Below are 24,321 nucleotides of genomic sequence, written 5' to 3'. Positions count from 1 at the left end.
GATATCAGTCAAGGGTCCAGGTTCTGCCCAATTTAACATCAATACTTTTAGCATAACAAAGTCAAGGTTTTCAATTAAATAGGCAAGTTCATCTGTTGTTAGATATGAAAATGATCAATATTTAGTGTCAAATAGTAAGTGCTCTGGGCAAATGACTCCTGTACCACCCGTGGTGGCTTCCAATTCTAGGTGACACCTGTTCTAGGGATCTACACCGTTTAGTGAAGTAGAAAGCTGAAGTTATGCCAACAGTCATTTTAAATTATAGGCCATTATTGATTTGTACAGAATGTAACATGGCATGACAACACAGCGTGATAAACCTTCACCAGCTTAAGTTGTCAAAGCATTTTTATCAGGCTTTACGATTACAAAGCTCTTATTAATGTGACATTTCACCAAGTGTGCACTATCTCAACATTCTATCAATTTCTGATGCTGTACGATTCCATGTTAACATTACGCTGAGTTGTTTTAACGAGTTCCAATCATACGGAGCTACCGCCGCTGCGCCATTTTATCAAGCCGCATTATCCAAGCATTTTATCAGGCTGAATTATGAGCCAGGTAATTCATAACAATATATCAGATTGATTCTAAATGTTTCAGTCATGCTACTGAAACATTCACTAGGCTGCTATATAATAAAATAACCTTGAAGACCTGCAAGTAAAGTAAGCGGATTTAAGAATTATCCAGGTTTGTAACAATACTGCATGAGAAATGAATTCATAGAAATTGTTTTACTCTATTATAGCTCATCATTTGACGATAACACAGATTGAGACGCATTTCTACTACTGTAGTTATGCTAGAACAGCTGTCTTTCTACCCCTACGCTTACACTCCCACACACATATGCACTGTTGCTTCTTGGAGAAAAGATGGCCCAAAGTCAAAATGGTATGATGCCACAAAGATAAGGACAAAGTCTTGTACAGCACATTAAGAGATAGACTATTAAATGTTAGACAGCTCAGAATTGCAGAAGCATTCTCCATTGTAGATTGAAAAGACATTAACCCATTGCCACCGCCATTTTTTGTTTTATCAATTTAGTTTTTTTCTCTGCCTGTCATTATCCTTAAACATTTTTATTTTCTGTCAACATAGCCATATGAGAGCTTCATTTTTAAAGGACAAGTATTAGGCTTTAAAAACCCCTACCCACACCATGACATAATAGCACATCCTGGTGCGGGGATTGATGTATGGAGCGGGCTCACTCGCTGAGCCCGCTCCATGTGCTGCGGGTGTCAGCTGTGTATTACATCTGACACCCGGGACTAACGGCCAGGATCAGCAATCGCGCTTGTTCCTGGCTGTTTAACCCCTTAAATGCTGCGGTCAACCACAGCATCTAAGGTTCATAGGCCCCCCTGTGAGGCGATTGTTTGTTGTGCCGATGATTGTCATGGCAGCCCAGGGACCTAATGAAGGCCCCCAGGTCTGCCTTCTCCCTGCCTCTGTTAAGCAATGCCTCTGGCAGGGCTTAACAGAATTCTGTAAAAATGACAATATACTGCAATACAATAGTATTGCAGTGTTATGGTACCATCGATCTAACTATTGCTGGTTCAAGTTCCCTAGGAGGACTAATAAAATATGTAAAAACAAGTTTTTAGTAGTGTAAAAAAATGTAAAAAAGCTTTAAAAACTCCCCTTTTCCCTCTAAAGTAATGTAAAAAATAAAACGCTTATACAAAATTGGTATCGCAGCTTACTATCAAACTATAACATTATTTAGGCTGCACGATGAACGCCGTAAAAAAAAAAAAAATAATGAAAACAATGTTTTTTTGGTCACATCATCCCCTCACAAAAAAAACGAAAAGAAAAATGATAAAAAAGTCTCATGTACCCCAAAATAATACCAATAGAAACTACAGCTCACCCCACAAAAAATAAGCCCTCATACCACTCAATCACCAGAAAAAAAACAAAAAGATATGACTCTCAAATGTGGCGACAAAACTCAAATTTTATTTTTAACAATTAGTTTCTTCCTTGTTAAAGTAGTAAAACATAAAAAAAACTATATAAATTTGTTATCGCCGTAATCATATTGACCCGCAGAATAAACTTAACATGCTGTTTTTACCGTAGGGTGAATGACGTGAAATTGAAACCCCCTAAAATTTAGTGGAATCGCTGTTTTTATCCTGTTTTTTCCAGTTTTCTAATACATTATATGGTACAATAGATGGTGCCGTAAAAAAACAAGTCCTCATATGGCTTTATCGACAAAAAAATTAAAAAAGTTAGGGCTTTTGGAAGGTGGGGAGGAAAAAGTAAAAATGAAAACCCAAAAATGGCTGGGGAAGGAAAGGGTTAATGGCACAATTAAATATACCTTATAAAGTACTGGGAAATGGAAAAAAATATCTTTGTGGGGTGGAATGGGAAAACAAAAGCCTGTGATTCCTACATTGTTTTTTGGGTTTTGTTTCTATGGCGTTCACTGTACGGTACATACCTGTTAACTTTAATCTGTGGGTCAATATGATTATGCCGAAACAAAATGTATATATTTTTTTTTATGTTGAAAAAAATATATTTTTTTGAGATGCTATATTCTGAAAGCCATAACTTTTGATTTTTCTGTTGATGAAGCAGTGTGAGTGCTTGTTTTTTGCGGGTCAAGATGTAGATTTTTATTGGTAGATAAAAAAAAAACAGCAACTCTATTCTATTTCTAGTATTATATTAGAATAGTTTGGACTTTTATGTAATAGCAAATATTTTTTTTTTTTTTTACTTTTTACATTACTTTAGGACGGAGAATGGGAAAAGGTATTTTTTTTAACGTTTAATAATCTTTTGTAGTTTGCTAAAACCTTTAAATGTTTTTAAAAAAATTTAGTGTGATCGCTGGTAAAATACATTACAATATTTATGTTTTGCAGTGTATAGTAATTTTTACCGGCTCCTATAAATTTTTTCTTTCTACTTAGAGGATCTGTCAGTAGTTTATTAATTAGACAACCTAAAGGCAAACCATAAGAGAATATAGCACCCAAAGAGAAATATACAAAAAATGGACCATACAAGAAGATAGAAACAGTGAGGTCAGATGTTGAAAACCTGGTGGCCTACAGAAAGAACCAACCATCAGTAGCCAAGAACCACTCAAATAACCCACAACAATCGGACCATACTCAATGAACAATAGCGATAAACGTGCCAACATATGAAAATTTATATATATAGTAATGCTGACTGGGGGTTTAGCAAGTATTGGATCAAACTAAATGTGTAGCATAAAAATTTATTATGAGCTCCAAATAATGATGAAATGACACACCAGAAATACAAGCTGAGGAGCCACAATGATGTAGTGCAAAAATGTAGCATAGCAGAAATTTAACACATATCCTGAGACATGGTGGGGAGTGGGACAGGCAACGTCAGGTGCTGGCAAAAAAATAATAAACGCCTCGACGCGCGTTTCGCCCTAGAGACCGGCTTCGCTGACGAAGCTACTGATGGTTGGTTGTGTCATGCCCATGGCCGTGGGCCGTCAGGCTCACTCACCTCCTGACGCCCGTAGCCATGGAACTGTGAGCGCTGGTCATCGGCTCCTCCTCAGGAGACGCCAGCGCTCACTTCCGCATCATCCCTGCCAACCCTCTGCAAGTTAGAGACATTCCCCCGGGGAGGACTTTTGTGCGTCTGGCTGACAGAAGAAGAATCCTCCGCTGGGGACACAATTCCAAATTGGCAGGTCACGCGGGTGTCCTTAAGACCCGACGACAGATTGCCAATAGGCAAGAAACCCTATTTCCCAACTAGCATAATAGTAAAATAAATTATTTATTGTGCTATATATAGCAAAGAGACAGATCACACATAGAGATTAAAATTGTCACTGCTTGGTACCGGACAAAAGTGTAAAGAGTTACTGCATATGAAGCAGTGTAAGACACCTAACGGCCGGTATAGGGACCACTATTTCTGACAGTTAATTGGTTAATTTTGTCCAACAGCAGGTCCGGCATGAAGCAGGAATTAAAATATAAGAAGCCCCCCCCCCCCCCCCCCCCGACATGTTTCGCTAATGCTGTAGCATCCTCAGGGGTAAATGGGGCTTAGTATAGCACAATAAAGAATTTATTTTACTATTATGGTAGTTGGGAAATAGGGCTTCTTGCCTATTGGCAATCTGTCGTTAGTTGCTTATAATGCCCGCCAACTACCCAGGGTCTCTAATATTTTTTCGTTAGTATCCTTAAGACCCGAGACCTAATTGCCGTCAGTTCTGGTGACCCACACTGCCCAAAGACGTCATGGACTTTGTCTCCTCCTGTACGGTGTGCGCAGCAAATAAAGTTGAAACTGTGTCCCCAGCGGAGGATTCTTCTTCTGTCAGCCAGACGCACAAAAGTCCTCCCTGGGGGAATGTCTCTAACAGAGGGTTGACAGGGATTATGCAGGACGGGCTAATGATACTCTGTAGAGACTCCATAGTATCCTCTGTCTCGAATGACCTGGACAAGGCATCGGCCCTCACATTCTTGTCGACAGGATGGTAGTGGAGCTCAAACTAGAACCGGGAAAAGAACAGCGACCACCTGGCCTGATGGGGATTCAGTCGTTGGGCCATCTGGAGATAAGTGAGGTTCTTGTGGTCCGTGAAGACCATGATTGGATGAACTGCACCTTCTAGTAGGTGTCTCCGCTCCTGCAGGGCCAGCTTGATGGCCAGTAACTCCCGATCTCCAATCGAGTAGTTGTGCTCTGCGGGAGAAAAAAGCTTCGCGTAGTAGCCACATACCACAGTCTTGCCTTTGGAACCTCTCTGGAACAAAGTGCGCCAGCACCAACAGAGGAGGCATCCACCTCCAACGAAAACTGTAGGGACACATCAGGATGATGAAGAATTGAGGCTGACGTCAAGGCCTTCTTTAAGCTCTTGAACGCGGCCTCTGCTTCTGGAGTCCACACCTTGGTATTCATGCCCTTTTTGGTGAGGGTAGAGATGGGAGCTGTCAATGAGGAGAAGTTGGGAATGAACAGCGGGTAGAAGTTGGTGAATCCCAGGCAGCGCTGTATGACCCTTAAGCCTTGAGGGCGTGGGCATTCCAGGACAGCCTTTACCTTCTCAGGATCCATTTTGAGGCCCTGATCGGAGATGATATAGCCCAGGAAGGGTAGAGACTTTCTTTCGAACATGAACTTCTCCAGCTTGACATATAGGTTATTCTCCCTTAATCTAAGCAAAACTTGGCGGACATGTCTCTGATGAGTTACTGGATCTGGGAAAAAAAATCAAAATGTCATCGAGATACACCACAATACAGACATAGAGGAGGTCACGGAAAAGGTCATTGACGAGTTCTTGAAAAACGGCGGGGGCGTTACACAGGCCGAATGGCGTAACCAGGAATTCGTAGTGCCCATCACGTGAATTAAATGCAGTCTTCCACTCGTCACCCTGACGAATCCGGATTAGATTGTAGGCCCCCCGCAGGTCTAGTTTAGAAATAAAAATTGCCCCCCGTATGCGATCAAACAGTTCAGAGATTTAAGGCAATGGGTATCTGTTCTTTACCGTGATCTGGTTGAGGCCCCGGTAGTCAATGCAGGGTCGGAGGGATCTGTCTTTTTTTTTTACAAAGAATGGGGGTGAGGATTTGCGTATGAAGCCCCTCTCTAGATTCTACGTAATATAGGCAGACATTGACTGGGTTTCGGGTACGGAAAGAGGGTATACGCTACCGCGAGGAGGGGACGAATCAGGAACCAAGTCAATAGGACAATCATACGCTCGATGTGGTGGCAATGTCTTTGCCTCCTTCTTGTCGAAGACATCCGAGAACTGAGAGTAGCAAGAGGGCAGCCCTGCCAATGACTGATGCGGAGGAGGCTGAAGCGGATGGATATGCCCCAAACAGCAGTTGAGGCATTTGGGACCCCACTGGAGAACCCCTCCGGAGTTCCAATCCAGGACTGGGGCGTGTAGACGGAGCCAAGGCAAACCCAGCAGCACGGGGTTGACGGCCTTGGGCAGGACAAACAGGGAGATGAGCTCAGAATGAAGGGCTCCCAATTGAAGCCTCAGCGGCTTGGTCACAGACAATATTGTGTCGGGCAGCGGAAGTCCATCTACTGAGGCAACGATCAACGGCTTCTCCAAAAGGGTAGTATGCAAGTGAAGAAGAGCCACAAGGTCTTTGCGTATAAAAATGGCTGCAGAGCCAGAGTCCAGATAGGCAGAGACTAGATGGGGCCTCTCGCCAGCGACAATGGTCACAAGGATGAACAGCTTGGAGGAGAGTTCTCTATCAAATGATGTGTCGCCCTGGGTTGTCTCTCCAACCAATCCTAGGCGTTGGAGTTTTTTGGCTTCTGGGGATAAAGACGCACGACATGGCCAGTGAGGCCGCAATACAGACAGAGTCCAGAAGTGTGCCTGCGCGGTTTCTCCTTAACCTATAGCTTGAGCCGATCCACTTGCATCAGGATTTCGGGTGGGGCAGCAGATGAAGACAAGAGGGGTTGCTGGAAGTTGGGGGCCAACCTCGAAAGTCTTCACTCTTGACGAACTTCTTGGGATCTTTCTCTGAGCCTCATGTCCACTCGGGTGGCGAGTAAAATGAGGTCGTCCAAGGTAGGTGGTAGATCGCGAGCAGCTAGTTAGTCTTTAATCTCGGATGACAGACCGTGCCAGAAGGAAGCTACTAACGCCCCGTTGTTCCAGGACAGTTCTCCTGCCAGGGTCCGATACTGGATGGTGTACTCGCCCACGGAGGTGTCCTCCTGGCAAAGGTTTAGCATAGAAGTGACTGCTGACAAGACTCGTCCAGGCTCCTCGAACACAGTGCGAAATAACCACCCGAACCCTTGGAAGTCTCGGGTCCCTGTCGTTCCCAGATTGGGTTCGCCCACTCCAGGGCCTTGCCGACAAGTAAAGAAATAATGAAGGCAATCCTGGCTCCGTCTGAAGGAAATGCTCTGGCGTGTAGGGTGAAGTGGATATGACACTGGTTAAGAAATCCCCTGCACGCGCTTGCGTCTCCATGGAAACGAGGTGGCAGTGAGAAACGAGGATCAGAACCGGTGCTGCCAGGAGATGTAGCAGGAGGATCAGTCGAAGAAGCTGGAATAGGAGCAGAGAAGGAAGCAGCTAGCGTCCCTAGCTGCTGTGCCATGTAGTCTACTGCCACAAGAAGTTGATCCTGTCGTGCTCGTAGGTCCTGCAGGTCCGCCTGCATGGCTTGGGAGGGTGACAGGCCCTTGGAGCGACCAGCGGAGTAAATGGCCTGAGCGTACTGTCACGGCGCGAGGTGTGGACCCATTGGGCCGTACCGCGTAGCGGGATAGCAGCTGGCCAAACAGGTACAATGCAAAGTCTATAGTCCAGAAAGGGTACCTGAGGCAATGTAGACAGTAGCGGTGGATTCAGGCTAAGATAAGTCTCCGACAGTAGACAGACACCCGGCGGGATGCGACACAGTACATGCAGCGGAGGACACAACATGACTAACTCTTGAAGGCACAGAGGCATGGTAGCACGGGATACAGGGTACATTCAGCAGGAACTGGTAACACTGGGAACTGGAAAACACTAGGAGAGCATTTGCAATGACAAACTTAGGTAACACAACAACGCTCAGGCAAAGATCAAGAGGGCAGAGCCCTTTTTATAGTCCAGCAGCATTCTGGGCTAATTGCAGATATTCTGCAACTGTGCGCGCACTGGCCCTTTAAGGCCGTGCGCGCGCCCTGCGGGAGACAGTGTCCGGACCAGGAAGTGAGTGCCGGCGTTTCTAAGGAGGGAGATGCCGCCGGGAACTCACTCGTTCATGGCCGCGGCTGTTAGAAGGTAAGTAACGACGACGTTCCGCGGTCATAGACGTTACAGCTTGCCTCTACATATTGTGTCGGATCAGGGGGTTCAGTTCACCTCAAAGTTCTGGAGAGCCCTCTGCGTACTCCACGGTGTGAAGTTGGACTTTTCCTCTGCCTACCATCCCCTGTCCAATGGTCATGTCGAGAGAATAAACCAGATTATGGAGAACTATCTACGACACTTTATCTCCAGGCAGCATGATGACTGGGTGCAGCGGCTTCCTTGGGCTGAGTTCTCCTACAACAACCACACTAGTGACTCCACCGCTAAGAGTCCATTCTTCATTGTCTATGGCTAACACCCTCGAATACCTCTGCCTGTTTCCACTACGTCCCAGGTGCCTGCAGCGGACTCTGAATTAAGGGACTTTCTACAGATCTAGCAGCAGACTCGATCTTCTATTCTGCTGGCGGTCGACCGCATGAAGAGAAAGGCAAACACAAGAAGATGAGAGCCTCCCCAGTTCCTTCCAGGCACTAAGGTCTGGCTGTCCTCTTGGAATATCCCCATCTCCTCCTCAGGAGACGCCAGTGCTCACTTCCGCTTCTCCCGGCCAGGTCCCGTAGACACCCTGAACTATAAGAGGGGCCCAGCCCCTTCCTGCCTTGCCTAAGCCTTGTTGTTGTTACCCTAGCCTGTCTATGCAAATGGTCTCCTAAGTGAATTCCAGTTCCTAGTGTTTCCCGTTCCTGCTACCTGTAACCTGTATCCCGTGCTATCCTGGTCAAGTGCCGTGTTGAGCTAAAGTCGTGCTGTGCGGTTTACCATGCCTGTCCTGCTACACCATGCCTGACGCCTACCAGCTGCGTAGTCCCAGCCGAGCCTGCCTTGCTACTGTCTGAGCTACCACAGGTACACTATACGAACTATAGACGGTGACCTGTGTCCTGTTGGCCAGCTGCCATACCGTCAAGGCGGTATGGTCCAGTGGGTCCACGTACCCAACGTGACAATAGGTTTCCATGGCTGAGCATCTGCATGCAAGCCTTACATCACCAAGCACTATGCCAAACATCGGATGGGGTTTTGTAAAACCACTGGACTCTGGAGCAGTGGAAACATGTTCTGTGAAGAGACAAATCCCCCTTCTCTATCTGGCAGTTTGAGGGACGAGTCTGGGATTGGCAAATGCTAGGAGAATGCTACCTGCCTGACTGCATTGAGCCAACTGTAGTTGAAGTTTGGTGAAGTAGGGATAATGGGGTAGTCTTATGCCCCTTAGTTCCAGTAAAGTAAAATCTTAAAGTGGTTATCTGGATTTTTAAAAAACTATTCGAATTATAGACTGTGACCCGTGTCCTGTTGGCCAGCTGCCATACCGTCAAGGCGGTATGGCCCAGTGGGTCCACGTACCCAACGTGACAGGTTGTTTCTGTAGGCCACCAGGTTTTTGACATCTGACCTCACTGTTTCTATCTACTTGTATGGTCCATCCTTTTCCTCTGTATTATGCCATTGTATATTGTATTTAATAAAGATTTTCCATTTTTTGCATATTTCTCTTTGAGTGCTATGTTCCCTTATGGTTCGCGTTTAGGTTGTCTACTTGCATTTTAGGGACCCCCTCTTTATGCCTTTGGTCTGATTTGAGGTCTTTGTAGGTTATTCAGTAGTTTATTAATTCCCTATGTCCTAACTAATCTAATAGGCGAATTACTGCTGATAACTACAGTGTGATTTGTTTTCAAAAACATTTATTATTTGTAAAGTTATGAGCATTTTTAGAAATATGCTAATTTGGTTCTAATAGCCAAATGGGAGGTGACACTTTCTTTTCAGTCTGGGCAGTGTAATCATTTTTTGTATGACGCTGTCCAATCATCATACAGCTTCTCCCCCTTCCCTGCCCAGCAACACAGCCATATAGTATACAGCTTCCATTCCCGACTGTTTTAAACTGGTGATATATCCGGTTGTTTCACAGCTTGATCCTGGTGCCATATAAAAGATTAGAATCTCATCTTTCACATGCCACCAGAACCGCTGTGCTAGATGGTCCACAGCCGGAGATATGGCTGTTTCAAGTGATCCCTCTTCCCTCCAGTCTCAGTCTCCCACACTGTGGGAAGCAGCTTCCTGCTGATAGGACAGAGGCTGTGAGGTAGCTCCACCTCAGGTCAGAGGCTGTGAGGTAGCTCCACCTAAGTAGAACCGCTGGTGTTGACACCCATTTGTCAAGTATAGTTCCATTTGCATACTTAGAAAAAGCTCATAACTTTTAAAACAATAAACGTTTTGGGACACAATTTTCACTAGCATTATCACGGAACTTATTAGATTAGCTAGGGGATTGGGCATTACTAAACTAGTGACAGAGCCTCTTTAACAGGAGGACAAAGATGGTAGACTTCAAGGTCTTCATTAGGCTGCTATGACAACCACCGACAACCCAGAATCATGTCGTGCAGGAGTCAATGGGATGATGGAGGCCCCCTCCTCTTTCTAATGGCTTAGATGCTGCGGTCGCTATTGACCGCGGCATCTAAGTGGTTAAACGGCTGGGAATGAAGTTATCTACATACAGCCAACAAACACTGGGTATAGAGTGGGCCCAGCCCGTGAGTCTGCTCCATACTACCCCTTTCCGCTCATGATGTACAGTTACGTCAAATGTCGGGAATGGGTTAAAGAGGATTTTCACTCACAGCGTAAAGAAATGGCCATATATTAGTAAATATTGAGGTAGAACAGTGATCCCCAACCAGTGGCTCGGGAGTCACGTGTCTCGCAACCCGCTGCTGTGTGGCTCAAGGAAGCTTGAGTTATAACCATATGCTCTTGCTACAATATGGTATCCACATTAACAATATTACAGATATATCCCATCCTTTCTGGGTATTCCACCACCCAGAAAGTGCCAATCTGGGTGGTGGAATACCAGTGTGCTAAATTTGAAACTGAAATATTCACCTGCAAATTGAAATTTCATGATTATGTTTTTCTCTACGTTTAAGATGTTACATTTTTTTATTTAACTGGGCTCCCGGCCATTACTCAAAATTGCATGTGGCTCACAAGTATAAAAGGTTGGGACCACTGAGGTAGAGAGTAGAGGGTTAAGGCAAAACTTGGTAATTCAGTTTTTTTTTTCATTTACACAGATACTGCCGTCTTTTTACTCAGTTGCGACAGCAATATTAGACTGCAGGTGCATCCATGTTGCTCTAGCTTTTGAGTAACTTTGAAGATTAAATAGTAACTCCTTAGAAATAACCTTATCAGAAATTTTCCCTTTCGAAAAACCGTCAGTCAATTTCAAATTCTCACTTTTAACCTGCAAATTTATCAACATCAAAAAGAAGGGAAGCTCTAGTTTGTCAACGGACTAGTAGGACAGTAAGTAACCATTTCGACAAGCTTACAATTTAGTCATGAAAAATAACAAAGATCTGACAAGGTTCTGAAACTGTACAGTCTTTCAGATACACATTACCAAGAAGGCATCTTAAAATCTAATCCAAGGATTCAAACAAAAACATTTAGAGTAGATGTTAATACAATAAGGGCATGGCCCCACGTGGCTGTTTTCTTCCGCAACTGTCAACATCAATGCCGCACAGAATCTGCGTTGCAGATTCTGTGGCGGATCTGCCCAAAATGTGCAGTAAATTGATGCGGACTAGCTGCTGCGTATTGCGGTGAAAGTACTTCCCTTCTCTCTATCAGTGCAGGATAGAGAGAAGGGACAGCACTTTCCCTAGTGAAAGTAAAAGAATTTCATACTTACCGGCCGTTGTCTTGGTGACGCGTTCCTCTTTCGGCATCCAGCCCGACCTCCCTGGATGACGCGGCAGTCCATGTGACCGCTGCAGCCTGTGATTGGCTGCAGCCGTCACTTAGACTGAAACGTCATCCTGGGAAGCCGGACTGGAGAAAGAAGCAGGGAGTTCTGGGTAAGTATGAACTTCTATTTTTTTTACATGTTGCTGTATATTGGGATCGGTAGTCACTGTCCAGGGTGCTGAAACAGTTACTGCCGATCGCTTAACTCTTTCAGCACCCTGGACAGTGACTATTTACTGACGTCGCCTAGCAGCGCTCCCGTAATTACGGGTGCACACACATAGTCACCCGTAATTACGGGAGCCCCATTGACTTCCTCAGTCTGGCTGTAGACCTAGAAATACATAGGTCCAGCCAGAATGAAGAAATGTCATGTTAAAAAAGCAATACGTATCCGCAGCACACATAACATGTACATGACATCTGCGGACTTCATTGCGGAATTTAGAATCTCCATTGAAGTCAATGGAGAACTTCCGCAATGAGTCCGCAACCAGTCCGCCACTGGTCCGCAACATCCATTGTATGCTGCGGACACCAAATTCGGCTCCGCAGCCTATGCTCCGCAGCAGAATTTTCCACCTCGTCTAAACGAAGCCTACTAAAAAGAAGTGGAAGGCAATGGAGAAACGGGTCCGCTGCGGATTAACGCTGCGAAGTGTCCGCAGCGGAATTCCAGAGCAATTCCGGCACGTGTGGCTTTGCCCTAAGGTAGAGCCAGAGACACTTCTCGGAGACATGTATTCATCTATATATGATGATCAAAGCAAAATAAGGACAAAGGTCTAGAACCTAGGAATGGCTTCTATATCCAGATTCTATCAGGAATCATGCGCAGATCCTGAATAACAAAGTTAATTTTTCCTGGTAGCAATCAGAAATAAAACTGTCTGCACGGACATATCTTCTCTGGCACATATTCAGATGGGACATCTTAAATTATATCTAAATGCTCCATAGACAAGATGCATTTGGCTGCAGCCACCGATCATAGCTTCATCCCAAAGTAGCAGAGCCATAATATGTAAGTATTAGACGAAGGTCTGGTTCACACCACATTTGGGCTCTCTGTTCAGTGTATACTCTAGGAAAATTTCCTTATGGTATATGCCAGTCCAGTATACATCTCAACTGTATTGAAAAGAATAGTGGACTACATTTTTTCATATAAGTGTATAAAAGAAAGCATATACAGTATAAACCTAGCCTGATATATAAACCTTTGGATGACATCATGTACAAAATTCAAGCTACAATAATCTTTTTAGTTTGGCATCAAAAAGACACAACAAGCGACAGAGTATAAATTATTATTAAGTAAAATAAAACAGCTGTTATGGTAAAAATACCTCAGGAAGACACACACCCAATTAAAATAGGTGTGCAGCTAAACAGTGTGTTGTCTTTTAACCCCTTAAGGACACGGCCAATTTTAGCCTTGAGGACAGAGCAATTTTTTACATTTCCCTCTTTGCATCCCGACGCTCATAACGCTTTTATTTTTTGTACGACGTAGTTGTATGAGACTTTGTTTTTTGCGGGACGAGTTGTACTTTATGTACGTACCATTTTTTGGTACAAATACATTATCGTTTAATTTCTATAAATTTTTAATTAGATTAAAATGCAGAAAAAAAGCAGTTGTGCAGCAGTTTTAATATTTTTTTTTTTACACCATACACCGATCATCATAAATAATGTTATACATTTGTTGTACAGGTTGTTACAGTCGTGGCGATACCAAATATGTCTATATTATTTCATGTTTTGGGACTTATATTTTAAAAAGTTGATTTATTATAAAAAATGTGTGTTTCTGTGTATTTTATTTATTTACCATTATTTTTTTTTTACATTCATTTAACTTTTTTTTTTAATCCCATAAAGGGATTTATCATTTTGATTTTTATTTTGTAACTGTAACACACTGGCATATATCTATATGCCAGTACATTAGCCTGTTACTGATTGTACACAGGCAGTTGTTAGGGAATACCTCAGTATGCCCTAACAACAGGAAATATGTTCAGACAGCCCTGGGGTCCTTCACTGGACCCTGGGCTGTCTGGCCATACGAGTTGTTGGCTTTGATCGCTTCACAGTTATTTTCTGTGACGCGATCAATGTGCAGTCCCCTCTCCTTGAACGCCGCGATCAGCTGTCATCGCGGCGTTCAAAGGGTTAACAGCGGAGAGAAGATGTTTCTCTCCTCTCCGCTGTCAGAGCGGGGCCGTGGCTGTGTATTACAGCCGTTGCCCCGCTCTCGATCGCGCACACAGACGCGCGCAGGGACGGCTGTCACACAGGACGAGTATGCTCGTCCTAATTCGCGAAGTGCTCGCTGCTCAGGACGAGCATACTCGTCCTGTGTCGGCAACCAGTTAAGTCTTTAGTATATTTTTTAATGTACAGGCAAAAGTATCGGACCCCTGTCCAACCGCTCTGATTTGTAGTAAAAATGCATGTCGTTGCAGCTTTTGCCCGCATTGCTGCTGCACCTCGGCCAGTCAGCGGTTGTTATGTGTGTATATACTTTAAGGGTGCAGTCACCCGTTCCATTCTGTTCATCTGAATGAAACTTGTAGAAATCCATGCACCTGTTACAAAAACAACCATTTTCAAATGAATGAAACGGATTTTCAGTGCAAGAAATTTCTGCAACAAAATCTGCCACGTGTGACTGCACCCTAATGGTTAGAGTCTAATTGCTAAATGTTTACTACTTCTATAGAGTCTTCCACTTCCATTAAAGAAATGTAATATATACTGTACATGTATAATCTATCTATATGGAGCTTACCTTTGTTCCATTTTCACAGAAACTACTTGTAAAATCTGTACTGCCTGCTTGTGATACTCCAGTTGTGCTTGTACGAGAGCAGAGAGTTGGCTCACTTGTTCAATCTAAGAAAAAACAGATCAGTAAGTTATTGATCAGACAAGGTATGAAATGCAAATACAATCTAATTTCCCGTGGAGGCCCATCTTGTGAAATTTATCTCCAAACGTAAAACAAAACAGAAAACAAAATATAGATTTGTTGACTAAAGCACTGTATCCCTTCCAATAAATAGCCAAAAAAAAACACTAATCGAAATCTACGGTTGAATCTATGTCCTCCTGCCCATTCACTGTGACACAAAAAGCCACTTCTATTTTATAATGAAAATTGTTACTATGCAGTGTCAATAAGTTTAGCAGTATGTGACACCACATTTATTTATATAGCTGTACGATAACTTGTAAAATAAAAATTCCAGCTGAACTGTATACCTAAGCTTATCGGGAGAAATGTTGTGTCAGTGACAACAGGTAGCTTCTTTTATTCTCTAAAGGGCCTCTGAAAAATGGGAGGTGAAATCTGATTGGTGCCATGAGTAACTATAGTACTCCACATATCCTCTGCATCATATACATATCCCCCTCTGAATAACATACAGACAAATAAGGATTTCTTGTCTAGTTGGTCAACACCAATACCATGGAACAAATCCTGAAAACCAGTAATAGTTTTCCACTATGGTACAAACAGATTTGGAGAAGTCTAACCATAAAGAGGTGACAATTTTCCTTCTACTTTAATTTACACACACATTATTGAATTTTAAACTTGTTCTATTAGAAAAATACTATTAGACCAGGTTCACACAGGATTATTATTTTTTTCTTGCCTATAAACCGCATCCAGAAACACTGACATAAAAACATCCGATTTTTTGTATGGCCTTTTTTAATGGTGTTTTAAAGCATTTTTAAGGCATTTTATAAAAGCCTATTGAAGTCTATGTAGAAAATTGCCATGAGATACGCCACACCTAGAGCATCAGTAAATGCCACTGGCCACACAAACGCCAAAAAAGGGCCATATACCAAAACAATTTAGGGGGGGATGTATTAAGACTGGCATATGAAATGCCAGTCTTAATATGAAGAGGGCTGGAGTAAAAAGCACCGAATTTATTAAGAGGCACATACCTCTTAATAAATTAGGTGCATTTCTGGCTTGCTGTCCGTGCACCAAAAAGTCATATCTACTCCAAATACAAGCTGGTGTAGATTTGCGCTATAATTTACACCAGTTTCTAGTCTAAATTATACCAAATGTGTCGGGCCATGGGTAGCCCTACCCCTTCTGCTAAGCCTAACCCGATTTAAAAAAAAGTAGCGGAGGCAGTGTAAAAATGCAAAAGTCGAAACATTTTTGTGGAGCGATATTCATATATTCCTATAGACCAGGACTTCTTAAGAGTCGTTCACATCAGCATTCGCTTTCCGTTGACGGGTTCTGTTGGACCTTCCCGTCGGTATACTGACCAACACAGTGACAAAATGAGGGGTTAAACTTAGACTAATACAGTAAATGCCCATAGAGTGCTCCGTTGGTAAATCCAGGTCTAGTACTACATGACGGTTGTGAAAACACCTATCATTTAGCAGCCCAGAAATTCTAATCCTGAACATTGGATTAACAAACAATTTTCATATTATGGAGCTGTATTTCCCACAAACAGTTCCATAGTTCAACCTCAGTCTTATTTGGGGAAATACGCCCCTATAATAGGAAATATGTTCAGGGTAAATCTGATCTCATCTCTATTCAGAATCTCTCAAGATTTAGAAGTAGATTTCTTAGCTAATAAAAAAAAAAAAACATTTACAAGACTATTGCTCATTTTTATGTGATCAACAGGGGGTTTCTCATGCTACCTAATATCTGTACCGAATACATAGCCAACATGATTTAGTACAATACTATAAATTCAGCCTTCTATACTTTAACAGGTTCCCGACCGCTGGCTGTATTTATACGGCCAGCGGTCAGGGTCTCTGAAGTCCGCCGTATAGACCAATTACGGCGGCACTTCAGAGACTGTGCATGCGCGATCGCTTGCACAGAGCTCTATGCCCTGGCTGTTGCTAACAGCCATGGGCACTGGGCAGAATGTCAGGGGCCAATCTTTTGGCCCCTGAACATGTGATCGCTGTGACAACCAATCACAGCGATCACATGCATTTGTACGTATAAAACAGTGTGCACGCGATCGCGTGCACACAGCCCTGTGCCCACGCTGTTACCAACAGCTCTGGGCACTGGGCAGAGTATCAGGGACCAATCTGATGGTCCCTGAACATGTGGTCGCTGTGAAAACCTATCACAGCGACCACATTTGTTTTATTTTGACTTTTCTGGCAGCAAATCTCCTGCCTCTTTTCTTCTCCTCAAACATTGTTTCAGTGTGAGGAGAAGAAGAGACTCGAGAGAATTGCTGCCAGAAGATTACAGTGAAAAAAAATACAGTTACACTCAAACATTCTCTGTATAGATAGATAGATTTCTATCTATCTATACAATCTATCTATCCATCTATCTTTTTTTCTATCTATCTACCTTTCTTTCTTTTATTCTATTAGAATAGGCAGGTAGGGAGTATATAATTATATATATATCCACATATATATAATATATATAGCAATAGCGGTTTATTTTTTTGTTAGCGGTAGTGTAGATATATATACCAGTTAGTTTGTGTGTTTTATAAAAAAAAAAAAAATTTGTTTAGTTAGTGTTAGTGACGTTATGGTGAGGAAGTTGTTAAGCGCCGTGGAGGCATACGCCATGCTGTGGTCTGAGTCGGAGACCGCATCAGAGATGGCGTCAGAGATGGAACCTGTTTTGGGCAGTGACGATGATAGCGTCACTTCAGGTTCATCTTCAGGGGACGTTGTCCCTGATGCAGTTGAAACTGCAGAACATGAAAGCGCAGGGCCAAGTAGCGCTGTAGCACGGGACAGCCTGGTCCCTCCAGTCCAGGCTCTTGTATGGGCACCTGCCCCATCTTTTAGGCCTAGAATCCACGGATTTACTGCCACTCCTGGCATAACCGGGGACAATACAAATTTTGTCCAAATGGATTACTTCCATTTATTTATAACGGATGACATCCTAAATCAGATTGTCCACGAAACAAATTTATATGCCACTCAATATATAAGGCAGAAACCTTCATCCACCCATGCCAGAGATTGGACGCCCACCAATTTGCAGGAATTAAAAAAAAAATTGGGGCTCACCCAAAATATGGGTATTGTCAAAAAGCCCTCCATTAGGTCTTACTGGTCAACAAGACCCACCCAAGCCACCCCAGTATATTCTGCAGTAATGCCCAGGTCTCGTTATGAGACAATAATGAGGTTCCTCCACTTCAACGACAACGCACAGGCCCCCCCAAGTACCGATGCAAACCGGGATCGGTTGTTCAAAATTAGACCACTGATAAATTCCCTGAATAATTTATTTCTGCAACTCTACACCCCCTGAGCAGAATGTAAGCGTGGACGAATCCCTCCTCAACTTTCATGGAAGACTTAGCTTTCGCCAATATCTACCTTCCAAAAGGGCAAGATATGGCGTTAAGCTTTATAAACTGTGCGAAAGCGGGTCAGGATATGCCACCGTTTTCAGGATTTATGAAGGGCGGTACCGCTCAATAAATGTTCCTGGATGCCCCCTGATCTTTCCACCAGCAGCAAAATTGTGTGGGAGATAATGCAGCCTCTGCTTCACAAGGGGTACCACCTGTACTGCGACAATTTTTATTCCAGTGTGCCCCTGTTTAGGCATTTGCATGCTGCAAGGACTGGGGCATGTGGTACCATGCGCAAAAACCGAATTGGTTTTCCACAGCAATTAGTGGGGAAGCGCATGGTAAAGGGGGACTCCTGCGCTTATGCATCCGAAGAATTGCTGGCGGTCAAGACGTGTATGTGCTAAGCACGATTCATACCGCAGGAACAGTGGCAGTGAGGGAAATAGGGGCAACATCGGACAAGCACAAACCAGTGAGCGTGTCCGAATATAACAAGTACATGGGGGGGGGGGGGGTGGATTTAAGCGACCAGGTTTTACAGCCCTATTTATTAAAGCGAAAAACAAAAACCTGGTACAAAGAAGTGGCCATTTATTTGTTACAGGTGGCCATCCACAATTCATTTGTGCTCTACAAAAAAAACAGAGGCAGAGACACATACCTGGATTTCCAGGTGAAAATTATTGAAGGCCTCATATTTGATGTTCAGGACACCCGAGAATGCCCCCAGTCTGAGGATGTCACGCAACTGACTGAAAGACACTTCATCAGTCGGATTCCCCCAACACCAACCAGAAGCAACCCCCAGAAAAAGTGCCGCATCTGCAGAAAAGACGGGCACCGCAAAGATTCCCGATATTTCTGTCCATCATGTCCCTCGCAACCAGGCCTGTGCATTGAGCCATGTTTTAAAAAATACCACACTGTTCTGCATTATTAGATTTTAGTTAATTCGTTGAAAATATATTTGCCCTACATTACTTTTTTATTTTTCCCCTGATTTTACTCCAAGGGCGAGGGAGGGAATGGGTGGGGGGTGGATGTCATGTTTGCATATTTTCTTAAGTTCATCTGCTGGAGAGCTCCATTTGCATAAACCTGCAATTTCATATTTTAGAAAACCCCAAAAAATAAATTCCCATTATACCCCTAGATGAATATTTTGGGATTTCTGCTTCAAGAGCAGATATTTTGGAAGTGTTATAGAAACTCTGTTGAGTTTTGTAAAACCAGCTTTGAAAAAAAGCGATTTGTGAAATAAGCTTCTTCTATCGTCCGCCCTCCTACATCTCTATGTGATAATAAGGCCCACATATTTGGTATCCCCATGCTCAGGAGATGTGGAAGAATGTGAAAGGAGATTAATTTTGTCCGTGGTCCATAATGTGTGAAAAATGCAAGCATAAACTGACGCATTTGCCAAAAAAATGCTAATTTTATTTTGTTCCATTTTCAAGAAACTTTCAGAAGAAAACTGGACTGTCTAAAAATATGATAAACCCCTTGAAGAAAACCTTGTGGGGTCTACTTGTGTGAATGAAGTCATTAATGGGGTGTTTCTAATGTTTCAGCAGCATTACACCCCCCAGAAAACAGTATGTGGCTATAAAATCAAGTGCAGAATTCCTGGACCGAAAAAGCCTCCTTTTATGCCAAGCCCTGGCACATGCCCGTGAATAAAGCACACATATTTGGTATCCCCATGCACGGGAAAAGTGGAAGAATGTGAAAGGAGATTAATTTTGTCCGTGGTCCATACTGTGTGTGAAAAATGCTAGCCTAAACTGACGCAATTGCAAAATTCTTGCATTTTTTTCCAATTTTGCCCACTTTAGAGAAAAAAATAAAAAAGATATATACTGACAAATGCAGCTAAAACAAAGCCCTATCTGTCCTTTAAAAAGAGTGTAAAATTCAAAGATGAACTTTATTCACCTGCAGAGTTATAGTCATCTAAAGAAGCGCATAGCTCTGGTCATTTAGCTGTAAAACAGCCTAGTCCTTAACTGGTTAAAATAAAGCAATGTATACGCCCAGCATTTTTCCTAGGAAGGCTAAACCTATTTCCAATATAATAAATTTGCAAAATTGGTACTCTAAATTTATTAATAAAGCAAACTATAGACTTTAATAAACAACAGCACTTGTGTTTTCCCTACAGATATTTTTCCCTTGATCGATCATATTCTTGACAGGGATGAAGTGAGCTAAGGAAAATTAGCTGCTAAGTAAAATAAACAAAGCTGTAGTAAGAACCATGAAAATGCAATATTCTATTAATAAAAACGTAAAATGAATTTAAAATTTCTCTAACCCTTTCATATTTTATGAACAAAAGCTTTTAGAGTAACTTATAAAGTTACAAAATAATATAAACTACCTAAACATAAATCTTTCAGTTACTAAAAAAAAAAGTAAAGAGTAGCCTCCATAGATGAGGTTCTAAAATTTTAAGCAGGGCTGGATTTATCTATAGACACAGTAGGCATGTGCCTATAGGTACTGTAAATATCAGCTTTTGTGTGCTGTCATTTTCCAACTACAATCCCAAATCTTAACTGGTTCCGACCACCTAGAAAAGTTTATACGGTATCATATATGGCTTTAAATAGCTCACATAGGATTTAAGGAGCCTGTTGAAATCCATCTTCAATTTGCTTCCCTATGTGGAGAACAGCAAGCTCGGATGTTTCCGTAACAACCAAAGAACTGAACTGAATGGAGAGAGCCACACGCATCCACGGCCCCATCTCTGTTCATTCTCCTCCTTGATGCAGCTACCAACCGACGGGTCACGGGGTAGGTCTGGGAACCCATGTTTCTACATAAGTGCAGGACCCACACCTATCACTCATTTTTGGTATATCCTGTGGATATGCCAAAAAATGTGCGAGATGTGAATAACCCCGAAAACTCTTACGGGAATCATGTAGGGGACCCTATTTAAAGTGCATCTATCTAATGAGTAAATTGTATAACACTCATCCAGTAACATATCTTTTCAGTACACCCTGCTCTTCACAGGAAATATTGCAAAAAGGCAAGAGTTGTCAACTATCCTTAAAGAGTACCAAGCCTTTCAAGGTGACTTTTCAGAATAAGCTCTCATATGTGTGGACATGAGAAATAACACTATTTCTGGCCATCATATGACTTGTATTTGGAATTTTTTAGATGTTTTTCCCTCTGCGGGCTCTCTCTCTAATTCTCAGTTTTCCCTGAACTAATGGGTGGAGCCTTACTGCCATCGTGTCTTCCATATATTGCACGCAGAGGAGACGAATTCTGCTCTCCTATCTTTATCTATCACATATATAATGAGCAGTGTAGCTGTGTATCCAGCACTGGGGTGAGATAAAACACTTACTAGAAAGCTGTTGCCGAGTCTCTGCATCTCTCTCTCTGCCTCTTTCTCACTCTGCTCCTGTTTCCTTCTCTCCATCCCCATAGACTGCTTTTAAATGTTGTAGCAATTGTTTAGGCTTGTTTCACATCGCTTAAATGGGACTCTAAAAATCTCCTGGTATATGAACCGTATGTAAAGCTCTAACGTGTGCCACTGTATGGTATAGGTCGAAGTCAAGTGCATAGGATCTAGGAGATCTTTTATTGAGAAGACGACGCGTTTCTGGACCGGACTGGTGCAACTATTGTATACTGACCTGACGAAGGGACCAGTCCGGTCCAGAAACGCGTCGTCTTCTCAATAAAAGATCTCCTAGATCCTATGCACTTGACTCCGTTCCTGATCCTCTTCAGCCTGGCATCGATACCCGTAATTACACTGCATTTTTTTCTCTTCACCTTCTGACTCTCACCTTGTCCCAGGTACTAAGGATTTAGCACCAAGGGACTGCAGTGGGTGGCAGCCGGCTATCTACACTTCACCACCTCATAAGAGTCTCGGAGGAGCGCCACCATCCCCTCACCTTTTTGCTGTACTAACTCACTGTATGGTATAGACCCCATTAAAAAAATAAAAAAACGGTATACCCAAACAGGATTTATAAAAATATATAGGGTTCTGCAGGAGTATCTCTCAGTGCATACACTGAACCGATTCACCAAACAAGGTGTGAAAATAGCCTTATTTTTAAAAGCTTCCTTGGTGGCAGCTATAATAGAGGCACACACGTCCTTCCTGTATTGCCTATAAAGACCATACAGCAGGATGTGTGTACTTTATGGCAGCTGAATTGTATGGGAGAAATGTCAGATTATTACATGCTCTAGGCAGTGATAGAGTACACCACCTCAGAGACCAGGCAGTAGCAGGGAAGCTGAAGACAGAGCTTTGTCTGTGTGTATAGTGCAGTCCTGCCTTATTTAGGCCTTCAGACATAAAATAGAGAGCTCATTCAAGGGTAACGGTCATTTAATTTTTAGGAACGGACTGAAACAGCAGGCAGCATTAAGTGTTCCCCACACAGAGTAGGTGTACTTAGTGTGTACGGCCATGAATATGGATTTTCCTAGCAACGGCCAGTAGCGGAGGATAGGGGCAGAAGTTCAGCAACAGTTTTACAATGAAAGGAGGCTGAATTGGTTGATAAAGTATAATGCAATATTTCTTGGAATCGCCTGTACTATACATTATTAAAAAAAATATCCTCCAGTGGTAACACAACTTTCCATGCCTGCATTCCCCACCTGATTGTATATAACATTCTGCACTTTTATAATGTATACTGTACTTACTTTATGAACTGCTGCCTTCTTTGTCCATAGAAAAAGCCTCCATCTTGATTCTTGGATTTCCCCAGCTTTCTCTTCCTCTCTGCTTTGCTATCAAACCCATGATGCTTCAGCACAGTATCACATGACCAGCTAGGGGGACTGCATGCTGGGGGACACTGATTATTATTTTCTCTATATTCTGCTAAATAAGCGGAGTATAAACCTGAAGTATACAGCCAGGGAGGCTGCACTATATTGTTCTACATTATACCTGTGTGATAGGAACCTGTCTAAGTATCAGTGGTAGCTGATGATAGAAGTTTCTGCCCCCCCCCCCCCTGTGCAAAACTAGCGTGGTGCAGGAACTGCTGAAGCCTATGATGGGTGACACATAGATCTGCATAGACTCAAGTAGAGAAAGCGTGTCACCTAAGCAACCATCCCAGTCTGATATATAGAGATAGAAGCAGCAAGAAAAATAACAGGTGAGATACTGACATATGGAATACCATAATGGTACACATAAGAAAGTTTGGGTTTGGCCAGAGTGTCCCTTTAACTCGCTTACCCTCTAATGATAATGAGACGACTGCGCATCCTCTCTCAATTTGTGCAGCAACGCGGACAAGTGAGTTACAGAAAACAGGAAGGGACAACTTTTTGCGTCTGCTCTAGTTGCCAGTGTGAAAACAGGACTATTTTATGATTTTTTTTTGTAGATACGTAGTAACAAAACAAAAAAAAGCACCAAAAAAGGAAAATAAAAGCCTAAACTTATTGATGATAAAACATTCCCTTTAAAATGAGTGGAAAGCAAACAAATAATTCTTACATCCATTTCCAGAAGGTTAAACATGCTGGATTCGGCAATTTCTTTGGACTCATCAAACTTCTCAAGTGCCTGACGAATCTCATCATCTGTAATCTTGCCTTGCCTTTTCTTCTTGTAATCAAAGTCCAGGCGTCTGCCCTCCAGCTTTTTTAAGTGATGCTGAAAAATATACAGTATGCATGTAACAAAGTTCTGGCAATACACAAACCCAAACTTTTTTTTACATACTGAAATAATATAACTTATTGAAAATAGAATTTTATATATATATATATATATATATATATATATATAAAATAGAAATAGGCAGCGCTCCATAGTATTCAGTTGCAAAAATCAAGGGTACTTTATTGCCCTTTGTGCAACGATTCAGCTCTGTCCCCTAGAGCCTTTCTCAGGCCCTGTACAGTGTTTCAATTTTGCCTGGAGTGTTCCTTTAACCCCTTAACGCTCAGTGATGTACTATTCCGTCATGGAAACCGCCCCGTTCGCGCTCCATGACGGAATAGTACGTCACGGGAGTAACGGCCATTTCGGCCGTCCTCCCGACACATACAGGAGCTGTGACAGCTGCTGTCTCGTACAGCAGTTGCAGCAGCTCCTACAGCGGGGACCGATCGCTGTGTACCCGCTGATTAACCCCTTAAAAGTCGCGTTCAATAATGATCGCAGATTTTTAGGGGTTAAGCTACCATCGCCGGCCTGCTACACGATAGTGGCCGGCGATGGTGACTATGGCAACCGGACACCTAAAAATGGCGTCCGGCTATGCCATCGACGGAAGCCTAGTGGGTCCTAACAGGACCCAC

The 24,321-nt window shown here is 42.9% G+C and overlaps 1 protein-coding gene across 1 annotated transcript in view; it reads right to left on the bottom strand.

Annotated features, from left to right (window-relative positions):
- SH3GL2 (SH3 domain containing GRB2 like 2, endophilin A1) overlaps nucleotides 1-24,321 on the bottom strand; it is a 163,900-nt gene that overhangs the window by 8,075 nt on the left and 131,504 nt on the right. The window contains exons 6-7 of the mRNA XM_075851688.1: nucleotides 23,513-23,671; nucleotides 14,436-14,539 (exon numbers count right to left, since the gene is read on the bottom strand). Coding sequence (XP_075707803.1) covers nucleotides 14,436-14,539; nucleotides 23,513-23,671 — 263 coding nt within the window. The remainder of the gene's footprint in view (nucleotides 1-14,435; nucleotides 14,540-23,512; nucleotides 23,672-24,321) is intronic.

This window comes from Rhinoderma darwinii, chromosome 1 (assembly GCF_050947455.1).
Source record: "Rhinoderma darwinii isolate aRhiDar2 chromosome 1, aRhiDar2.hap1, whole genome shotgun sequence".
Classification (NCBI taxonomy): domain Eukaryota; kingdom Metazoa; phylum Chordata; class Amphibia; order Anura; family Rhinodermatidae; genus Rhinoderma; species Rhinoderma darwinii.
Note: the sequence above shows the minus strand (reverse complement) of the source record. Positions and strands in the feature narration are given on the sequence as shown.